Source organism: Carassius gibelio, chromosome B3 (assembly GCF_023724105.1).
Source record: "Carassius gibelio isolate Cgi1373 ecotype wild population from Czech Republic chromosome B3, carGib1.2-hapl.c, whole genome shotgun sequence".
NCBI classification, from domain to species: Eukaryota; Metazoa; Chordata; class Actinopteri; order Cypriniformes; family Cyprinidae; genus Carassius; species Carassius gibelio.
Window position 1 is genome coordinate 55,123,933 of NC_068398.1, and position 17,835 is coordinate 55,141,767.

Here is a 17,835-nt window from a genome sequence, read left to right on the forward strand (position 1 = left end):
AGTGTATCAAGTTTAGTTTCGATTGATCAATGTTTGGCCGAGATACAGCCTCTTAACTGATTTTGGGTGGACCTCATTATGTTCACAATTTAATAACTTTTGAACAAAGATGAATATCAAAAATCTGTTCAGTCATTTCTGTGCGGCTCGGTCCCAAGATCGTCTGTGGCAAATTTCAGAAAAATCAAAACACTTTTGAAGGAGGAGTAGCGTTTAAACGGAAACACTTAATTAGCTTAATTGCAACTAACAAGGAGTGGGACGAAGCAAAATGGCCAAAAAAAGACTTACATCGGATCAACCTTACCCATCCCGGATTCGATCCCACGACCTCTCAGGTTTGGGACCAGTGTCTTAACAGAGAGAGCCACATTAGTTGACACACATTTGATAAGCCACAGAAGAGACGTTAAGGTGTGAGAATGTTCACAAAAGCATCAGACCACGTGCTAACCAATTAATCAAGCTGCACCTGGTCTTAAATTGACAGTATATCAGGGAGAGAGCATGTGCTGCTCAGTTTATCTGTTTTTCTACAGAAGGTATGTTTGTTTTAAAAGTGTCTGTGTGTTAATTATTTCTTCTTAGTTTGGATTGTGGATTTTTTGCTGAAGTGTTTAATATGTTCATTTTGTTTGTTTTTTGTAATGACCAAGTGTTCAAAGTGCCAACTCATTTTAAGTGTTTTCTCTTTACTTTAATTAGTTTTCTTATTATGGTAGTCTATTGTTTGATATGTAATACAATTCTGGATTTCATTGGAAGGTAATTTAATGTTTAATATTAGGGATTTTGTGTGTTTTTGGAAAAGCGACGCACAAGAGTTTAGTAATTCTGATTCAGATTGTTTGCAAATTATTTAAACAAAGTAATTTAGTCTTCGTAGTCTACACTATATTTTATTTAAAATGGTCTCTTTAATTGATAATTTAATAAAGAGTTTATTTAACTGTGAAAATTATTTATTTTATTTTTTTGTGAAATGTGTAATTTGAATATATGCTAAACAATACTTTCTTCTTTTTATGTGTGCTGGTGTATTAACAAGAGTGAGTTGAGGTAACATTTATAATTCTTATATATGTAAAAATAATTTGATTGTACTTTTTAAATGTATGTTAAGTTCTTAAAACTTATCACTCTTCTTTCTTGCATGTGCTGGTACACTGGTAAAAGACAGTTGAGGTATGTCAAACTTTTCAAACTTTATTAAAATGCACTTAGAATATACTGCTGAAGTAAATGTATAACAAAGCATGCCTGACAAGTATACCGTGTGTGTGTGTGTGTGTGTGTGGTGGTGCACTGGTTAAAGACTGTGAGCTGAGGTAAGGCATCTTTTTGTAACCATTTAAAAATAATTTGGAATATTCTGCTGAAGTAAATGTTTCAATGCATAACAAAGCATGCCTGACAAGTATACCTTTTGTGTGTGTGTGTGTGGTGGTGCACTGGTTAAAGACTGTGAGCTGAGGTAAGGCATCTTTTTGTAACCATTTAAAAATAATTTGGAATATTCTGCTGAAGTAAATGTTTCAATGCATAACAAAGCATGCCTGACAAGTGTATTTTTTTTGTGTGTGGTGGTGCACTGGTTAAAGACTGTGAGCTGAGGTAAGGCATCTTTTTGTAACCATTTAAAAATAATTTGGAATATTCTGCTGAAGTAAATGTTTCAATGCATAACAAAGCATGCCTGACAAGTGTATTTTTTTTGTGTGTGATGGTGTACTGGTTAAAGACTGCGAGCTGAGGTAAGGCAACTTTTTGTAACTATTAAAGAATTTAGAATCTACTGTGAAATGTATAACCTAGCATGCCTGACAAGTATACCTTTTGTGTGTGTGTGTGTGGTGGTGCACTGGTTAAAGACTGCGAGCTGAGGTAATTCAACTTTTTGTAACCATTTAAAAAAACAATTTAAAATATACTGCTGAAGTAAATGTTTAAATGTATAACAAAGCATAGCTGGCAAGTATGCCTTTTCTTTCACGTGTGGTGGCACATTGGTCAAAGACTGCGAGGTAAGTCAAACATTGTTTAGAATATACTGCTAAAGTGCATTTAAATGTATAACAAACCATAGCTCACAAATGTATCTTTTTCTTTTGTGTGGTGGTGCACTGGTTATAGACTGCGAGTTGAAGTTAAATGCTTGCTTTTTTCATAGCAAAATTAAGACCGTATCCATGTGTGCTGGGCAGTGTTAAGATATTAATCAGTACTTGTGTCTTGTCAAGGGCTTATGTGAATATGTTGCTGGTCACAAAATCTTGCATTGATATTTTAATTAAGAAACATTTCTTATTCTCTTTCCATTCCTGTTAATGTTAGTACATATTTTTATGTTAATCATTTGAACTGTTTGAATAGCTACAGTGTAATCAGGTTCTGATGCTTTAAGAATTGAGAAGTACATGTAGTAATTCTGTTTCCGTGTTCACAGATGCCGCGACCAACGAAGAGGTCGACAATAGCCAAACGGCTATATGCACAGCGATGTGCAAGTACAGAGGCTGCACCGCTTCCTCTTAAAATAACTGAAGCAGAGTTTCCACCCCTTCCTCTTAAAAAAAGGGCAGAGGCTGCACGACCACCTCTTAAAACATACAAGGCCGAGGTAACGCCGCTTCCTCGTAAAAAAATGGCCGACTGCTCCGGCAGTTGTAATCCTGGCCCCACCCAGCAGGTTCCACCCTGTCCTGCAAAAACAAACGGGAAAGAGGCTGCGACGCTTCCTCTCAAAATAAGTCAAGCCAAGGTTATGCCCACTCCTTGTAAAAAAAAAGGCCGGTTTTGCCATCGTGTAGAAACCACCCCTCAACAGGTTCCACCCCTCCCTGTGGGTACAATTTGGGTAGAGGCAAAAACGCTCCCTCTTAAAACAAGTCGAGCCGAGGTTATACCACATCCTCGTATAAAAAAAGGTCGGTTTTGCCATCGTGTAGAAACCACCCCTCAACAGGTTCCACCCCTCCCTGTGGGCGCGATTGGGGTAGAGGCAAATACGCTCCCTCTTAAAACAAGTCGAGCCGAGGTTATGCCACATCCTCGTAAAAAAATAGGCGGTTTTTGCCATCGTGTAGAAACCACCCCTCAACAGGTTCCACCCCTCCCTGTGAATCCAATTGGGGTAGAGGCTGCACCGCTCCCTCTTAAAAGAAAGCGAGCACCAACCAATGAGCGAACCCGTTCATTGGATAACTATACAATCTCATTTACTTCTCATGAAATCTCATTTACTTCTCATGAAATCTCATATACTTCCAACAAACTATCAGAAAACAACCCAAATTTCCACAGGTCTGATCAATCTCATAGTTCCAGAGAATCTGAAGAAAGGTTTGCTATCCCATCAAAATTGAATGCGAATGCTTTGAACACTTTAAATGTGTGCGCTGATTCTCCACAGAAAGCAGTGCTAAAAGGTTCTTTTAATCAAGCTGATGCCCGCTTTGGTGATTCCAGTTTTCCATCCACGTCTGGTAAAGCCCTTTACAGTGAAGTATTAAAACGCTCACCCAAGGTCTGTGAATCCGTAAATACTGAGGTAAGGCCATCTGATTTTCAAGTAGACTCTGGCAAACCCCGGCAACCCCAGATGAAGCACCCCATGAAAACCCAACTAAAATCCATGAAAAAACCTATCCAAACTGAACAAAACATTCCTGCAATTTGCCATGAAAGTGCTTGTTGTGATTTTCCACAGAAATCCATGCTAAGAGGGTCTTTTGATCAAGCTGATGCCCGCTTTGGAGATTCACGCAACAGGCAGTGTGGAGCCATCGGTCTCACAGCAGTGTTGAAAAGCAAGCTGAAGAATGTGCTGACGTGGACTACACAAGATCTGGACGCTGTCTTGGTTGAAGGAACACGTCTTTACGAGTCTCTAAGAAAACATGGTAACATAAAAGACAGAGAAGTCAAGGGTAGGAATTACATTGCAGTCCATGAATTACCGAGGAGACACATGTTGGGTAATACTACGTTTTCCATCGAGTACACTCCGTCTCTGACTGGTTTTGTTAATGTCAATGAGTACCACGAGTATGACCATGCCATAAGCACTGTAGCCATGCCACTTGATGTAGCCCTTCAGCAAACTCTACTGAGTGCTGATGCTTTCTTGTTAACCATTTGTGCCAACACATCTGCAGTTATTAAGCAGGGGTCATGGTATGCAGTCGTTGACTCTCATGCCATCAGGACAGACACAAGTTGTGTAGTCTATCACAGTACCATAGAGTCTCTGTACAACTATATCAATGACATGGCACAGTTGTTTGGGGAACCTGAGCCACCATTTGAGATAACTGGAGTTCTGGTTCATGCAGATGCAGAAGTGTCTGATCCGCTGCAAGAAGCAGGCAGCAGCAGTTTCCCATGCTCTTCCGGTAAAGCCCTCTACAGTGACGTCTTAAAACGCACACCAAAGGTACGTGAATCTATGAAGACTGAGCAAAAGACCCCTGATTATCCGGTACCTGTGGATGAAGTTGCAGACGTGAGAAACCCTAACCTTCCAACGCAGACAGCCTCTAATGTGTTGCCAAGTAAAGGTAAAAGATTGAGGAAAGAAAAGCACATTGAGCTGTCAGGTAAACAGGTTACAAAATCACACGCTGAAACTGTTGTAACCGATGACCTGATGATCACTGATGTTTCTGTTCCAGATGTCTTTTTTTCTCCCTTAACATATAATGATAAGCAAGCTTTATGTGAGCTCCTACAAATGTCCAATGATAACAGTGACCATAATGTCATAAACTTTGGTCCCATTGCAGCTCCGTGTCAGACAAAGACCATTAAACCAGACGGTAACTGCTTTTTCAGATCGTTGGCACATGTGATATGTGGAAGTGAAGAGAAACACTTGAAGGTTCGCCGTGCAGTTGTGAAACATCTAAAGATGAATACTCCGCTGTTTGAGAGGTACGTGAGACGTGAGTATTCTTCAGCAGAGGATTATCTGACACGATCTAGAATGTTTTATTCTGGCTCATGGGTAACCGAAATTGACATATTTGTTGCGGCTGATCTTTTCAAAACCACCATAATGACTTTTAATGACAGCCGATGGAATGCACACAAACCTACCGGAGAGGTATCCACTCAGAATGCAATTTATCTGAAACACTGTAACCGTAATCATTATGAAGTTGTGACATGTGTTAAGCACAGGGATCGAGATGCTGTTTGTGCAGGAGCATGTGGAAATGTGGTGTCAAATGAGGTCAGCAAACCATGTCTGCGCAAAAGAAAGGTAAGCGATGCTGCAGAATGTTGTCCAAACAAAAGACATCGGGAGAGATATCGCAACGACAGTGAGTACAGACAAAAAAAGCTGAAGCACGAGAAGTCAAAATATGGTAACGACCCTGATTACAGACAGAATAAAATGGAGTATGACAAAACTAAATATAGTAGAGATGAATATTACAGAGAGAAAAAAATAGAAATTCTTCGTGATAAATATCTAAAAAATGTTGATATTCGTTTATCAAAGTGTAAACGTTCTAAGGCCAAGTACTTGAGCAATATTCAGTTCCAAAAACGTGTTTGCCTGTATTCACGATTGAAATATAAATATAATATCTCTTTTCAGGCAAATGTATGTGAGTATTCAAAGAAAAAATACCTGCAAAACCTGGCCTTCAAAGCAAGTGTGCGTGAGTATTCAAAGAAAAAATACCTGCAAAACCTGGCCTTCAAAGCAAGTGTGCGTGAGTATTCAAAGAAAAAATACCTGCAAAACCTGGCCTTTAAAGAAAGGGTACGTAATTATTCTAAGAATAGAAACACTCAGAATCCAGCCTTTAAAGTTAAAATGGCTAGGTATTCCATGGTGAAATACCAAAAAGATGAGAATTTTCGTACGAATAAAATACAAAAAGGTTGTGAAATGTATGCAAGAAAGAAAGAACAACAAGACATTGATGTTGCTATTGATCATTTTAGACAAGAAATTAGTAGTGGTCCAGAGTTTGTGTGCTGTGTCTGTCACCGTTTACTTTTCAGAAAGCAGGTTGTTGAATGTAGAAGACACTGCTATGAAGACAAAGGTGTAAAAGTTGCTGCTTTGGGGAGAAGATGCATCACAACCAGGTATGTTCATGTCTGTGATCAAAAGTGTGAAGGATCTTCTGCTCATTCCTCAGGGTGCAAATTATGGATTTGTCTAACGTGCCATCGAAAAATCCTTTGTGGACAACTGCCCGAAGGGAGCGTTGCAAACAACATGCATTTGGTGGATGTTCCAAATCAACTGAAATGCCTCAACTCCTTGGAACAACATCTCATTGCACGTAACATTCCATTTATGAAATTACTGTGCCTTCCTCGTGGTAAACAACATGGATGCCACGGCCCTGTAGTGTGCGTCCCAGTTAATGCCACAGATGTGTCCAATATCCTTCCACGAAATGAATGTGACGACAAGATGATAAGGATCAAACTGAAACGCAAGTTAACCTACAAAGGGCATTATGAGTACAAGTATGTACACACTGATCGTGTTCGAAATGCTCTGAAATATTTAATCCAGTTCAATAAGTGGTTCAGTGACGTGGAGATTAATCAGCAGTGGATCAACTCTTTGAACGAACCAGAAGAAAATGTTGTAGTTGAAATGGAGCCACAAGACGTAGTTGAAAAGCTTGATGATGAAAATGACCTTGATGAACAGCAAGAGGAAGACCTTACCTACATCAAAGAGCAAAGTGGTCTTTTGTCAGATACGTCATTGCAACCTGTGGACATCGGTTCAGAAGTAATTGATCAGCATTTCCAGGATGTATTAAATCTGGCACCTGCTGAAGGTAACAGTCCTGTTAGTTTGTTATCTGATAGGTCTAATGAAGCAAAATGTTTCCCTGTTCTGTATCCAACTGGTGGTCCGACATTTCATGATAAGAGGGAGGTAAAAATAACACTGTCAAGATACTTGAATGCAAGAATCCTCAATGCAGATGGACGTTTTGCACGAAGCACTGACTTCATTTTCTATGCACAGTATCTGTCTGAGATTGATCAAGTTGTATCCAATGTTTCAATCGCTTTGCGCAAAGGATCTGAGAAGAGTTTGTTGACTGAAGTGACATCAGATGTGCTAACAAACCCAGACTCGTTATCTAAAATCTTGAATTTTGATGAAGGATACAAGTTTTTGAGACCCATCCGTGGAACGCCTCCATATTGGCAGTCTACTCAAAAGGACCTTTTTGCACTTGTAAGACAGCTAGGTATTCCAACTTTCTTTGCATCCTTTAGTTCTGCAGATCTCAGATGGCCAGAAATGATTAGTACTATAATCAAACTAGAAGGGAAAAATGTGAAAGCAGATGAACTTGACTGGTCTGAAAAATGTGGATTGATTAGACGAAACCCAGTGACTGCTGCAAGAATGTTTGATCATAGATGGCATTGTTTTTTGAGAGATGTAATCATGTCTTCAGCTCAACCGATCGGCAAGATAGTAGATTACTTTTATCGTGTAGAGTTTCAACAGCGTGGATCTCCTCATGTTCACTGTCTGTTTTGGGTTGAAAATGCCCCAACGTTAAATGAAGACAATGAAGAAAACGATGGTTTGGTTGCTAGTTTCATTGATCGGTACATCACTTGTGAGACCCCAAGCGAGGATGAAACTGATCTGTTTGAGATTGTCAACGGTGTTCAGAAGCACAGTGTCAAACATTCAAAGACATGTCGTAAGAAAAAGACAGTTTGCAGATTTAATTTTCCACGACCCCCATCAAGCCGTACCTTTATTACAAGAGGTGGTAGTCGAGACGATTTGAAAAGCGGTGATGGAAAAGATACTGCACGTACAGTTTTAGAAAAAGTGAAAAAGGCTTTAACCGCTTCTGATATGGATTATGACTCTACTGATGCATTTTTTGAGTCCATTGGTATTAACCAAGCTCTCTTTGAGAAAGTGTATGCGCAGTGTTCCAAAAAGAAATCCGTTGTCCTTAAAAGAAGTCCAAAAGACGTCTGGGTGAACCAGTATAATAAACATTTACTGTGTGCCTGGCAAGGCAACATGGATATCCAGTACGTCACTGATGCTTACTCCGTAGTGGTTTACATTATCAGTTACATCACAAAAGCAGAACAAGAAATGGGATTGTTGCTGCAACGTGCGCAAAACGAAGCCATGAATGGAAACCTTGAAGCGAGATCATCACTGAAGATGCTTGGTAGTGTATATCTTCACAACAGAGAAGTTTCTGCTCAAGAGGCTGTGTATCGTCTGACCGGTATGCACTTGAAGGAATGTTCTCGTAAAGTCCAGTTTATTCCAATTGGATTGAATCCTGTAAAGATGAGTTTGCCTCTTCGTGTCATCAAAAACAAAGTTGATCAGTCTGGTGAAGAAGCTAGCTTTTGGATGACTAGTCTGGTTGACCGATACAAGAATAGGCCAAACACGGAAGAGTTTGAGACCCAATGTCTTGCAAGTTTTTGCTCTGAAAACAGGATCTTGTCAAAATCGGAGGTTTCTTCACAAAAAAAGTCTTCTGAAGACAAGGTGATCAAGCTTAACAACGACTGTGGTTATATGATGAAGAGAACTCGAACTGACCCTGCTGTTGTTCGATATCCGAGATTTTCTCCCAAAAAAGATCCAGAAAAGTACTTTCATTCATTGTTGCAACTTTTCTTGCCGCATTATGAAGATTGTCAGCTCAAGCCTGAGAGTTTTAGCACTTATGAGGAATTCTACAACAGTGGTGCTGTGAAATGTGGGAGAAATGTGACTCAAGTCAAATGTATTGTTGATGCTAATCGAGCACTCTTTGAAAAGGAAAGTGACAAAGTTGATCGAGCTCAACAGCTTTTGGAGCAAGGTGTTGATTTGGAAGATGCTTGGGCTGCGTTATGTCCTGAAACTGAAAAGGAACGTCACGAATGTTTAGAACTAAGGAAGAGTAATACCATTCCTGATGAAGATGATTCTGAGTGTTCTATTCCAGATCTTGTAACGAACCCTCGAACTCCATACAGTATTGAAACCAATCAGGCTGGAATGTCTAGAGAAGAGGCATTATGTTTACTGCGATCATTAAATGCACAACAATGTGCAATCTTTTACAAAGTACGGAAATGGTGTTTTGAGAAACTTCTTGGTGAAAACCCTGAACCATTTCACTTGTTTGTCACTGGTGGAGCAGGCACAGGCAAGAGTCATTTAATCAAAGCGATCTACTATGAATCCTCCAGACTTTTATCTCAGCTGTCCGAAAACCCTGATGATAGAAGTGTGATTTTAACTGCGTCAACCGGAGTGGCCAGTTTTCAAATTGGTGCTTCTACAATCCATAATACCTTTTCCATAGGTGCCAATGTCAAACTGCCATATCAGCCCCTAAGTGATGACAAAATCAATTCACTGCGTGCAAAACTGGGAGGTTTGCAGATTCTGATCATTGATGAGGTGTCTATGGTTGACCATCACCTTTTGTCTTATGTTCATGGTAGATTGAGACAAATTAAGCAAACTGGTGACTACTCCATTTTTGGAAGAGTCAGTTTGGTCTGTGTTGGTGATTTTTATCAGCTACCACCAGTCAAGGGAATTCCCCTGTACGTTGATCCAAAAGGAGTGAATCTTTGGGATACCAACTTTGAAATTGCTGAACTAACACAAGTTGTCAGGCAACAAGATGCATCTTTTGCTGAAATGTTAAATCGTCTGAGAGTTCATAAAAAGAACGAAACTCTAAGCCCAAATGACATCAACATGTTGAAGCAACGTGAAACTGGTGAAGAATGCGATGCTATTCATATATTCCCTACAAATGCTCAGGTTGATGAGTACAATATACAGAAACTTAATGAGCGTTGTCCTGAGGCAATCACTATTCACGCTAGAGACTTTGCTAGAAATCCAGAAACTGGAAGAATAGAAAGGAAAGTTGGATTTCATGCAAAAGTTTTCAACTCCTGTTTGGACAAATGTGTTTCCTTGGGTGTTGGTGCCAGAGTAATGCTTAGGAAAAATGTTGATGTTTCTGATGGACTTGTCAATGGAGCCTGTGGCACAGTTGTCCACATAAGCAGAAAACAAAGACGTGATTATGATGAAGATGATGACTTCCCATCAGCTATCCATGTTGAATTTGATGATCCAAATGTTGGTAAAGTTCAGAGATCGAAGCTGCGACAGAAATATTCTCCAAATTCAACTGTTATTGAAGTGGAAGAAGATCAAGTCTCAAACGATGGTGGTTTAAGACGTCAGTTTCCACTTAAATTGGCATGGGCATGCACCGTTCATAAAGTGCAAGGACTCACAGTAGATCAAGCGGTCGTCTCACTTGACAAGGTATTTTCTCCGGGACAAGCATATGTTGCACTGAGTCGTGTGAGAACCCTCGATGGACTAATAATTAATAACTTCAAAGACTCTGTCATATATTGTAATGAGAAAATTGACTCCGCTATGAAAAACATGCCCCGACTTACTTTAGAAAATTACAGTTTTGTAAAGACACCTGGCGTGTTTACAATTGCTCTTCATAATGTACAAAGTCTTCGAGCTCATGTTCAAGATCTTCAAGTTCACAGACAGATAATGAATGCAGATTGCATCGGTTTAACTGAAACGTGGCTAAAAGTTGAAGACCAAGTACAGATTCCAGGATTTGTTTTTAAGAGCAATCCAAGAGCTAAATGTTATGACAACAGTACTCCACTTTTCACTGATTTAAAACAACAAAGAGGAGGTGGAGTTGGACTATTCTGTTGTGAAAGCATTCATTTTAATGTCAGGGTTCCAGAACCTTGTAACTTGGAATGTCTATACTTTGCAGTTCCACATCTAAGTTTGAATGCTGCTTTGCTGTACAGACCTAATTCATATCCACTTAATCTGTTTCGACAAAATATGTTGCATGTTATTGATGAGCTGGAGAAACAGTCAGGAAAGAAAGTGATTATGGGAGACTTCAATGAGGACATCTTGACATCATCTACAATTGGTACACTAATGGAACTACATGGATACAGTCAACATGTGCAACACCCTACCACTGAAAAAGGTACACTGATAGACCATGTCTATGTTAAAGATGCAGAAAATGTCTCTGTTGAAATTGTGCAAACATATTACAGTTACCACCAAGCAGTCCTTATTTCACTGAGGTAAAAATTAATGTGTGTGATTATGTAATGAAATCTTTATAACCTGCATTATTTGTTTCTTGTCTGTGCTCTTACTTGTTCAATGTTCATCCTGAGCTTCCAACTGGCATACAACTGCAGGGCAAGTGTACAACTGGAGACGGTATGTTCTAAGTCTATCTATATCTAAATGAATAACTCTTATAACAATCCATCAGTTGAATATGTACAGCTGTTCCATGTTATGATTGAAGTATTATCTGAAGGTAATCCATTTTATCAATGCAACACTGAAATGAGAATTGTATCACTGTATTGTCTGTTCTGTTTTTGTGTCCATACGATATGAGCGCTATCCTGAGATTCCAACATGATCAGAGTCCAGTTAATCCAGCCTGTAATTCAAACAAGTGATCATCATTTTCAACCCAACATCTCCCATAATTGCTCTTCTTTCTTGAGCTAGTAAGCTTCACCCAGCCAAGGTAACAGTAGTATTTACTTTGTATTCATCTTAATGCTTTATTATTATTATTATTATTATTATTATTATTTTCTGCTTAAATTCTCAGTTTTGAGAGATTTATTTTTAACTTTTATTTTTAACTGACATTTAATCCATAATCTAATTTCAGTCATTCTAAGCCATCCAAATCATAATGGATGCTTCCAAACATTATAGGAAGCATCCACAAAGACTGCCTGCATCCATCCATTTGTCTCCTAATATCACAATTAAGTCAATAGAACAACACAAAATTGGTAAGTAGATTCAGTTGTGCATGATTACACAAGCAGAATAAAGGCATGGTTAAATTAATCAACTATATGCAAGCACATCTGCAAGTCATCTTTTTAGACTTATGAAATGCACAAGTCAGAATTTCTCCCATACAAGAGATTCTGTACTCCATCCAACACATAATTATGTACCTCAATAACTTTCTTACTGAAGAAAACAACTGATGAAAATGTAAATGTAGTAGTGTCAGAATAAAACTGACTAATTTGTTCAGGCACTGTTTCACCTAATAGCAATATATTTTCAGGTTTGTGCATCAAGTCTCACTAACTACGGTCAAAGGTAAGTGTGCAGATGTGTACATATTTCACTAAATGTTTCAGATGTGCAAACACTTTATCAATCAGTTAATGTTCCATGACTGTATTTTCAGATTTCTGCAATACGTTAAACTTCAAACTTCCGCCTTATCCATTATGAGTCTCCGCTCCATGAACCGTTTTTATGAAGAGGCACACAACCAATCAAAAGGTAAATTAATATATCTGCAATACTCAAATTGACTCATTTCTTAAAGCAGTCTTTCACCTGTTGAAACTTTTTCAGGTTTGTGCATGAAAACCCAATATCTACGGTCCACTACTTCAAAAAGTTGAGTGTGCAACTAACATGGACATCTGTACAATGTTTCAGTTGTGTAAACACTATCAATCAGTTAATGTTCCATGACTGTATTTTCAGATTTCTGCAATGTTACACTTCAAACTTCCGCCTTATCCATTATGAGTCTCCGCTCCATGAACTGTTTTTATGAAGAGGCACACAACCAATCAAAAGGTAAATTAATATATCTGCAATACTCAAATTGACTCATTTCTTAAAGCAGTCTTTCACCTGTTGATATGTTGTTCAGGTTTGTGCAATACGTTAAACTTCAAACTTCCACCTTATCCATTATGATTCTCCGCTCCACGAACTTTTTATGAAGAGGCACACAACCAATCAAAAGGTAAATTAATATATCTGCAATACTCATTGACTCATTTCTTAAAGCAGTCTTTCACCTGTTGATACATTTTCAGGTTTGTGCATGAAAACCCAATATCTACGGTCCACTACTTCAAAAAGTTGAGTGTGCAACTAACATGGACATCTGTACAATGTTTCAGTTGTGTAAACACTATCAATCAGTTAATGTTCCATGACTGTATTTTCAGATTTCTGCAGTGTTACACTTCAAACTTCCGCCTTATCTATTATGATTCTCCGCTCCATGAACTGTTTTTATGAAGAGGCACACAACCAATCAAAAGGTAAATTCATATATCTGCAATACTCGAATTGACTCATTTCTTAAAGCAGTCTTTCACCTGTTGATACTTTTTCAGGTTTGTGCAATACGTTACACTTCAAACTTCCGCCTTATCCATTATGATTATCCGCTCCATGAACCGTTTTTATGAAGAGGCACACAACCAATCAAAAGGTAAATTCATATATCTGCAATACTCGAATTGACCCATTTCTTAAAGCAGTCTTTCACCTGTTGATACTTTTTCAGGTTTGTGCAATACGTTACACTTCAAACTTCCGCCTTATCCATTATGATTCTCCGCTCTATGAACCGTTTTTATGAAGAGGCACACAACCAATCAAAAGGTAAATTCATATATCTGCAATACTCGAATTGACTCATTTCTTAAAGCAGTCTTTCACCTGTTGAAACTTTTTCAGGTTTGTGCATGAAAACCCAATTTCTACTGTCCACTACTCCAAAAAGGTGAGTGTGCAGTGAACATAGACATAGTACAATGTTTCAGTTGTGTAAACACTATCAATTAATGTTCCATGACTGTATTTTCAGATTTCTGCAATGTTACACTTCAAACTTCCGCCTTATCTATTATGATTCTCCGCTCCATGAACTGTTTTTATGAAGAGGCACACAACCAATCAAAAGGTAAATTAATATATCTGCAATACTCGAATTGACTCATTTTTTTTTTAAAGCAGTCTTTCACCTGTTGATACTTTTTCAGGTTTGTGCAATACGTTACACTTCAAACTTCCGCCTTATCCATTATGATTATCCCCTCCGTGAACCGTTTTTATGAAGAGGCACACAACCAATCAAAAGGTAAATTAATATATCTGCAATACTCGAATTGACTCATTTTTTTTTTTAAAGCAGTCTTTCACCTGTTGATACTTTTTCAGGTTTGTGCAATACGTTACACTTCAAACTTCCGCCTTATCCATTATGATTATCCCCTCCGTGAACCGTTTTTATGAAGAGGCACACAACCAATCAAAAGGTAAATTCATATATCTGCAATACTCAAATTGACCCATTTCTTAAAGCAGTCTTTCACCTGTTGATACTTTTTCAGGTTTGTGCAATACGTTACACTTCAAACTTCCGCCTTATCCATTATGATTCTCCGCTCTATGAACCGTTTTTATGAAGAGGCACACAACCAATCAAAAGGTAAATTCATATATCTGCAATACTCGAATTGACTCATTTCTTAAAGCAGTCTTTCACCTGTTGAAACTTTTTCAGGTTTGTGCATGAAAACCCAATTTCTACTGTCCACTACTCCAAAAAGGTGAGTGTGCAGTGAACATAGACATAGTACAATGTTTCAGTTGTGTAAACACTATCAATTAATGTTCCATGACTGTATTTTCAGATTTCTGCAATGTTACACTTCAAACTTCCGCCTTATCCATTATGATTCTCCGCTCCATGAACTGTTTTTATGAAGAGGCACACAACCAATCAAAAGGTAAATTAATATATCTGCAATACTCGAATTGACTCATTTTTTTTTAAAGCAGTCTTTCACTTGTTGATACGTTTTTCAGGTTTGTGCAATACGTTACACTTCAAAATTCCTCCTTATCTGTTCTGAATTTCCGCTCTAAGAAACTGTTTTTACGAAGTGGCACACAACCAATAAAAAGGTAAATTCATATCTGCAATATTTGAACTCATTTGTTTTTAAAGCAGTATTTCACTTGTTGATACGTTTTTTCAGGTTTGTGCAATACGTTACACTTCAAAATTCCTCCTTATCCATTCTGAATCTCCGCTCCAAGAAACCGTTTTTATGAAGCTGCACAAAACCGATAAAAGGTAAATTGAATTGTATAATCTGTGCAAGACTTGAATTGATCCCACTTCTCTGAGCAGTAATTTGAAAATCATATTCTTTCAGTTTTGTGCAAAACAAGTAAATAACTACTGTCCACTACTCCCAAAAGGTGAGTGTACAGATGTCTACATTTTAGTTTCAAAATGTTTTAGTTGTGTAAACAATACTTATCAAGCAGTTAATTTTCCATGAATGTATTTTCAGATTTCTGCAATGTGCTACATATGTGAAACTTCCCCCTTAACCATTCTGATTCTCCGCTCCAAGAAACTGTTTTTATGAAGTGGCACACAACCAATAAAAGGGTAAATTCATATATCTGCAATACTTGAATAGACTCATTTGTTTTTAAAGCAGTCTTTCACCTGTTAATACATTTTTCAGGTTTGTGCAATAAGTTACACTTCAAAATTCCTCCTTATCCATTCTGATTCTCCGCTCCAAGAAACTGTTTTTATGAAGTGGCACACAACCAATAAAAAGGTAAATTCATATATCTGCAATATTTGAACTCATTTGTTTTTAAAGCCTTTAACAAGTCTTTCACTTGTTGATACGTTTTTCAGGTTTGTGCTACAAAACCCAATATCTACTGTCCATTACTATGAAATGGTGAATGTGTAATGTACACATCTGTACAATGTTTTACTTTGTGTAAACACTATCAATCAGTTAATGTACTATTAATGTATTTTCAGATTTTATGAAGAAGCACACAACTGAAAGGGAGAATATATTATCCTTTGTCCTTAATCAGAAGTTTATACTAATTTGATGTCTTTTCTGCTTCTCTTTCTTACAGTGAATACAAAATTGTTCAAGTATCTTCAGAAAATGTCCCAGCAAAACTCTAAACTCTAAACCGATGCAGGCAGTCAATAGTCAAAGATATCACAGATGCATAACCACAAAAGTAACACAATTCTATATGAAATGTTGGATGGATGGCTTGTATTATATTTGGCCTATGTACAGCAAATTTAGATGCCAGCCAAACGAGGATGGTTTGCCCCTGCTGAGTCTGGTTCCTCCCAAGGTTTCTCCCTATACCTTTTAGCTTATAATGCTCCACTTCATCAATTTGGGGAGTTTTTCCTTGCCACTGTCGCCTTCTGGCTTGCTCACTGGGGTTTTAAGGCACATTCTTTTCAATGTAAACTCTGTAAAGTGTTTTGTAAAGAATTGAATAAATGCATCATGATTTAGAATGTACTTTTTGTCCTTGTCATGCACTTGTTTACTCCAATGTCCTGTTTGTTTACTGACTGACATTAAAATTTTAAGTAGAATGTTAATTTTGTTCCCCACAGAAGTTTCAGGTAGTCAACTAAAATGGTCTTCCAACAGTCTTGATGGAGTTCCCAGAGAGATGCTTAGCAATTGTTGGCCCTTTTGCCTTCTGTCTGTGGTCCAGCTCACCCCTAAACCATCTCGATTGGGTTCAGGTCCGGTGACTGTGGAGGACAGGTCATCTGGCGCAGCACCCCATCACTCTCCTTCTTGGTCAAATAGCCCTTAAGGCCTTCAGTGTGACTACAATTTTCATAGTCATGAAAATAAAAACACTTTGAATGAGAAGGTGTGTCCAAACTTTCGGTCTGTACTGTATACATTTTTTATATATATATATATATATATTTTTTTTTTTTTTTTTTTTTTTAATGGACCTCATTTGTTGGAGCACAATTTATATCACACTGTGCTACATTGAGAATACATGATAATGGATAAAAAAAATATTAGTAATTTTCTCTGTATTTGTGTTATTTATTTGGTGTACCATTTTTAAACCTGAATCTGGGGATAAAATTGTTAGTTTATAAGTAAGACGTAAGACATTGTAAGACGTAAATGGTGATCCCATTTTACTTTTTGAGAAACTAAAAGCTTAAAAGCGGTTTACAATTTTTTTTTATTTATTTATTTTTTTTTTTCTAGTGATGTTCTCCATGAAATGGACAAAAATGAAATGCTTTGCTAAACTATACAATGGCATTAGCTGACCCACTCAATACATATGCATATTTTTGTTCATAATTGTCAATTTAACAACAAACTTCACAAAGAATTTGCTGGAGACAGATGATTATTCTGCACAATCTGACTTTGCTGCAGCCTGGAATTGAACTACTGGTTTCGTCTGGTCAAAGGAGAACTGGCCCCCCAACTGAGCCTGGTTTCTCCCAAGGTTTTTTTCTCCATTCTGTCACCGATGGAGTTTTTGTTCCTTGCCGTTGTCGCCTCTAGCTTGCTTAGTTGGGGTCACTTCATCTACAGCGATATCACTGACTTAATTGCAAATAAATGCACAGACACTATTTGACTGAACCGAGATGACGTCACTGAATTCAGTGATGAACTGCCTTTAAATATAATTTTGCATTATTGACACACTGTTTTCCTAATGATTGTTCAGTTGCTTTGATGCAATGTATTTTGTTAAAAGCGCTATATAAATAAAGGTGAATGGACTTGACTGTTCCAAACATAGATTAGGCATAAACCAAGGAACCAACAGATGCAAAGTAGTTTTTTTGAGTTCAGGTATATATATATATATATATATATATATATATATATATATATATATATATATATATATAGTTCTCATGTATGCAGTAATGCCAAAAAAATCCCATTCATTCTCAGTGTGGTCCATCTGACCCCAAAGGTCATGAGTGTTAGATTTTTTACACACCTTTAGAGTAACCAAATCAAGCCCAGTTTTTTGTGTGTCTGTGTATAGATTTAATTTGTATTCCACTGAGATTTTTTTAACTAAAGAAAAGTCAATTGGGGTCATATAGA

At 37.7% G+C, this 17,835-nt stretch overlaps 2 protein-coding genes across 2 annotated transcripts; both read left to right on the plus strand.

Annotated features, from left to right (window-relative positions):
• The first annotated feature begins 286 nt into the window (after window positions 1–286).
• On the plus strand, window positions 287–5,364 carry LOC127952021 (uncharacterized). The gene is made up of 2 exons (XM_052550251.1): window positions 287–4,435; window positions 4,834–5,364. The coding sequence occupies exons 1-2, from the start codon at window positions 2,447–2,449 to the stop codon at window positions 4,861–4,863; spliced, it is 2,019 nt and encodes a 672-aa protein (XP_052406211.1). The 5' UTR covers window positions 287–2,446; the 3' UTR covers window positions 4,864–5,364.
• Window positions 5,365–5,463: 99 nt separating this feature from the next.
• LOC127952019 (uncharacterized) lies at window positions 5,464–16,239 on the plus strand. Its single transcript, XM_052550249.1, has 24 exons — window positions 5,464–11,045; window positions 11,245–11,612; window positions 11,763–11,889; window positions 12,177–12,211; window positions 12,303–12,400; window positions 12,476–12,520; window positions 12,611–12,706; window positions 12,783–12,878; window positions 12,952–12,996; window positions 13,087–13,182; window positions 13,258–13,355; window positions 13,431–13,528; window positions 13,604–13,649; window positions 13,734–13,829; window positions 13,909–14,006; window positions 14,087–14,184; window positions 14,260–14,357; window positions 14,433–14,478; window positions 14,563–14,658; window positions 14,911–15,008; window positions 15,091–15,136; window positions 15,232–15,332; window positions 15,412–15,510; window positions 15,830–16,239. Exons 1-2 carry the CDS (start codon window positions 5,828–5,830, stop codon window positions 11,319–11,321), a joined length of 5,295 nt encoding a protein of 1,764 aa, XP_052406209.1. The 5' UTR covers window positions 5,464–5,827; the 3' UTR covers window positions 11,322–11,612; window positions 11,763–11,889; window positions 12,177–12,211; window positions 12,303–12,400; window positions 12,476–12,520; window positions 12,611–12,706; window positions 12,783–12,878; window positions 12,952–12,996; window positions 13,087–13,182; window positions 13,258–13,355; window positions 13,431–13,528; window positions 13,604–13,649; window positions 13,734–13,829; window positions 13,909–14,006; window positions 14,087–14,184; window positions 14,260–14,357; window positions 14,433–14,478; window positions 14,563–14,658; window positions 14,911–15,008; window positions 15,091–15,136; window positions 15,232–15,332; window positions 15,412–15,510; window positions 15,830–16,239.
• The last annotated feature ends 1,596 nt before the right edge of the window (window positions 16,240–17,835 follow it).

Excerpts from the sequence above, each read along its gene's own strand:
- LOC127952021 (XM_052550251.1), top strand. The coding sequence starts at position 2,447 with ATGCCGCGACCAACGAAGAGGTCGACAATAGCCAAACGGCTATATGCA. Across the intron at positions 4,436-4,833 it reads TCTTAAAACGCACACCAAAG|ATCGTTGGCACATGTGATAT; the intron begins GTACGTGAATCT and ends CTGCTTTTTCAG.
- LOC127952019 (XM_052550249.1), top strand. The coding sequence starts at position 5,828 with ATGGCTAGGTATTCCATGGTGAAATACCAAAAAGATGAGAATTTTCGT. Across the intron at positions 11,046-11,244 it reads ACACCCTACCACTGAAAAAG|CTTCCAACTGGCATACAACT; the intron begins GTACACTGATAG and ends GTTCATCCTGAG.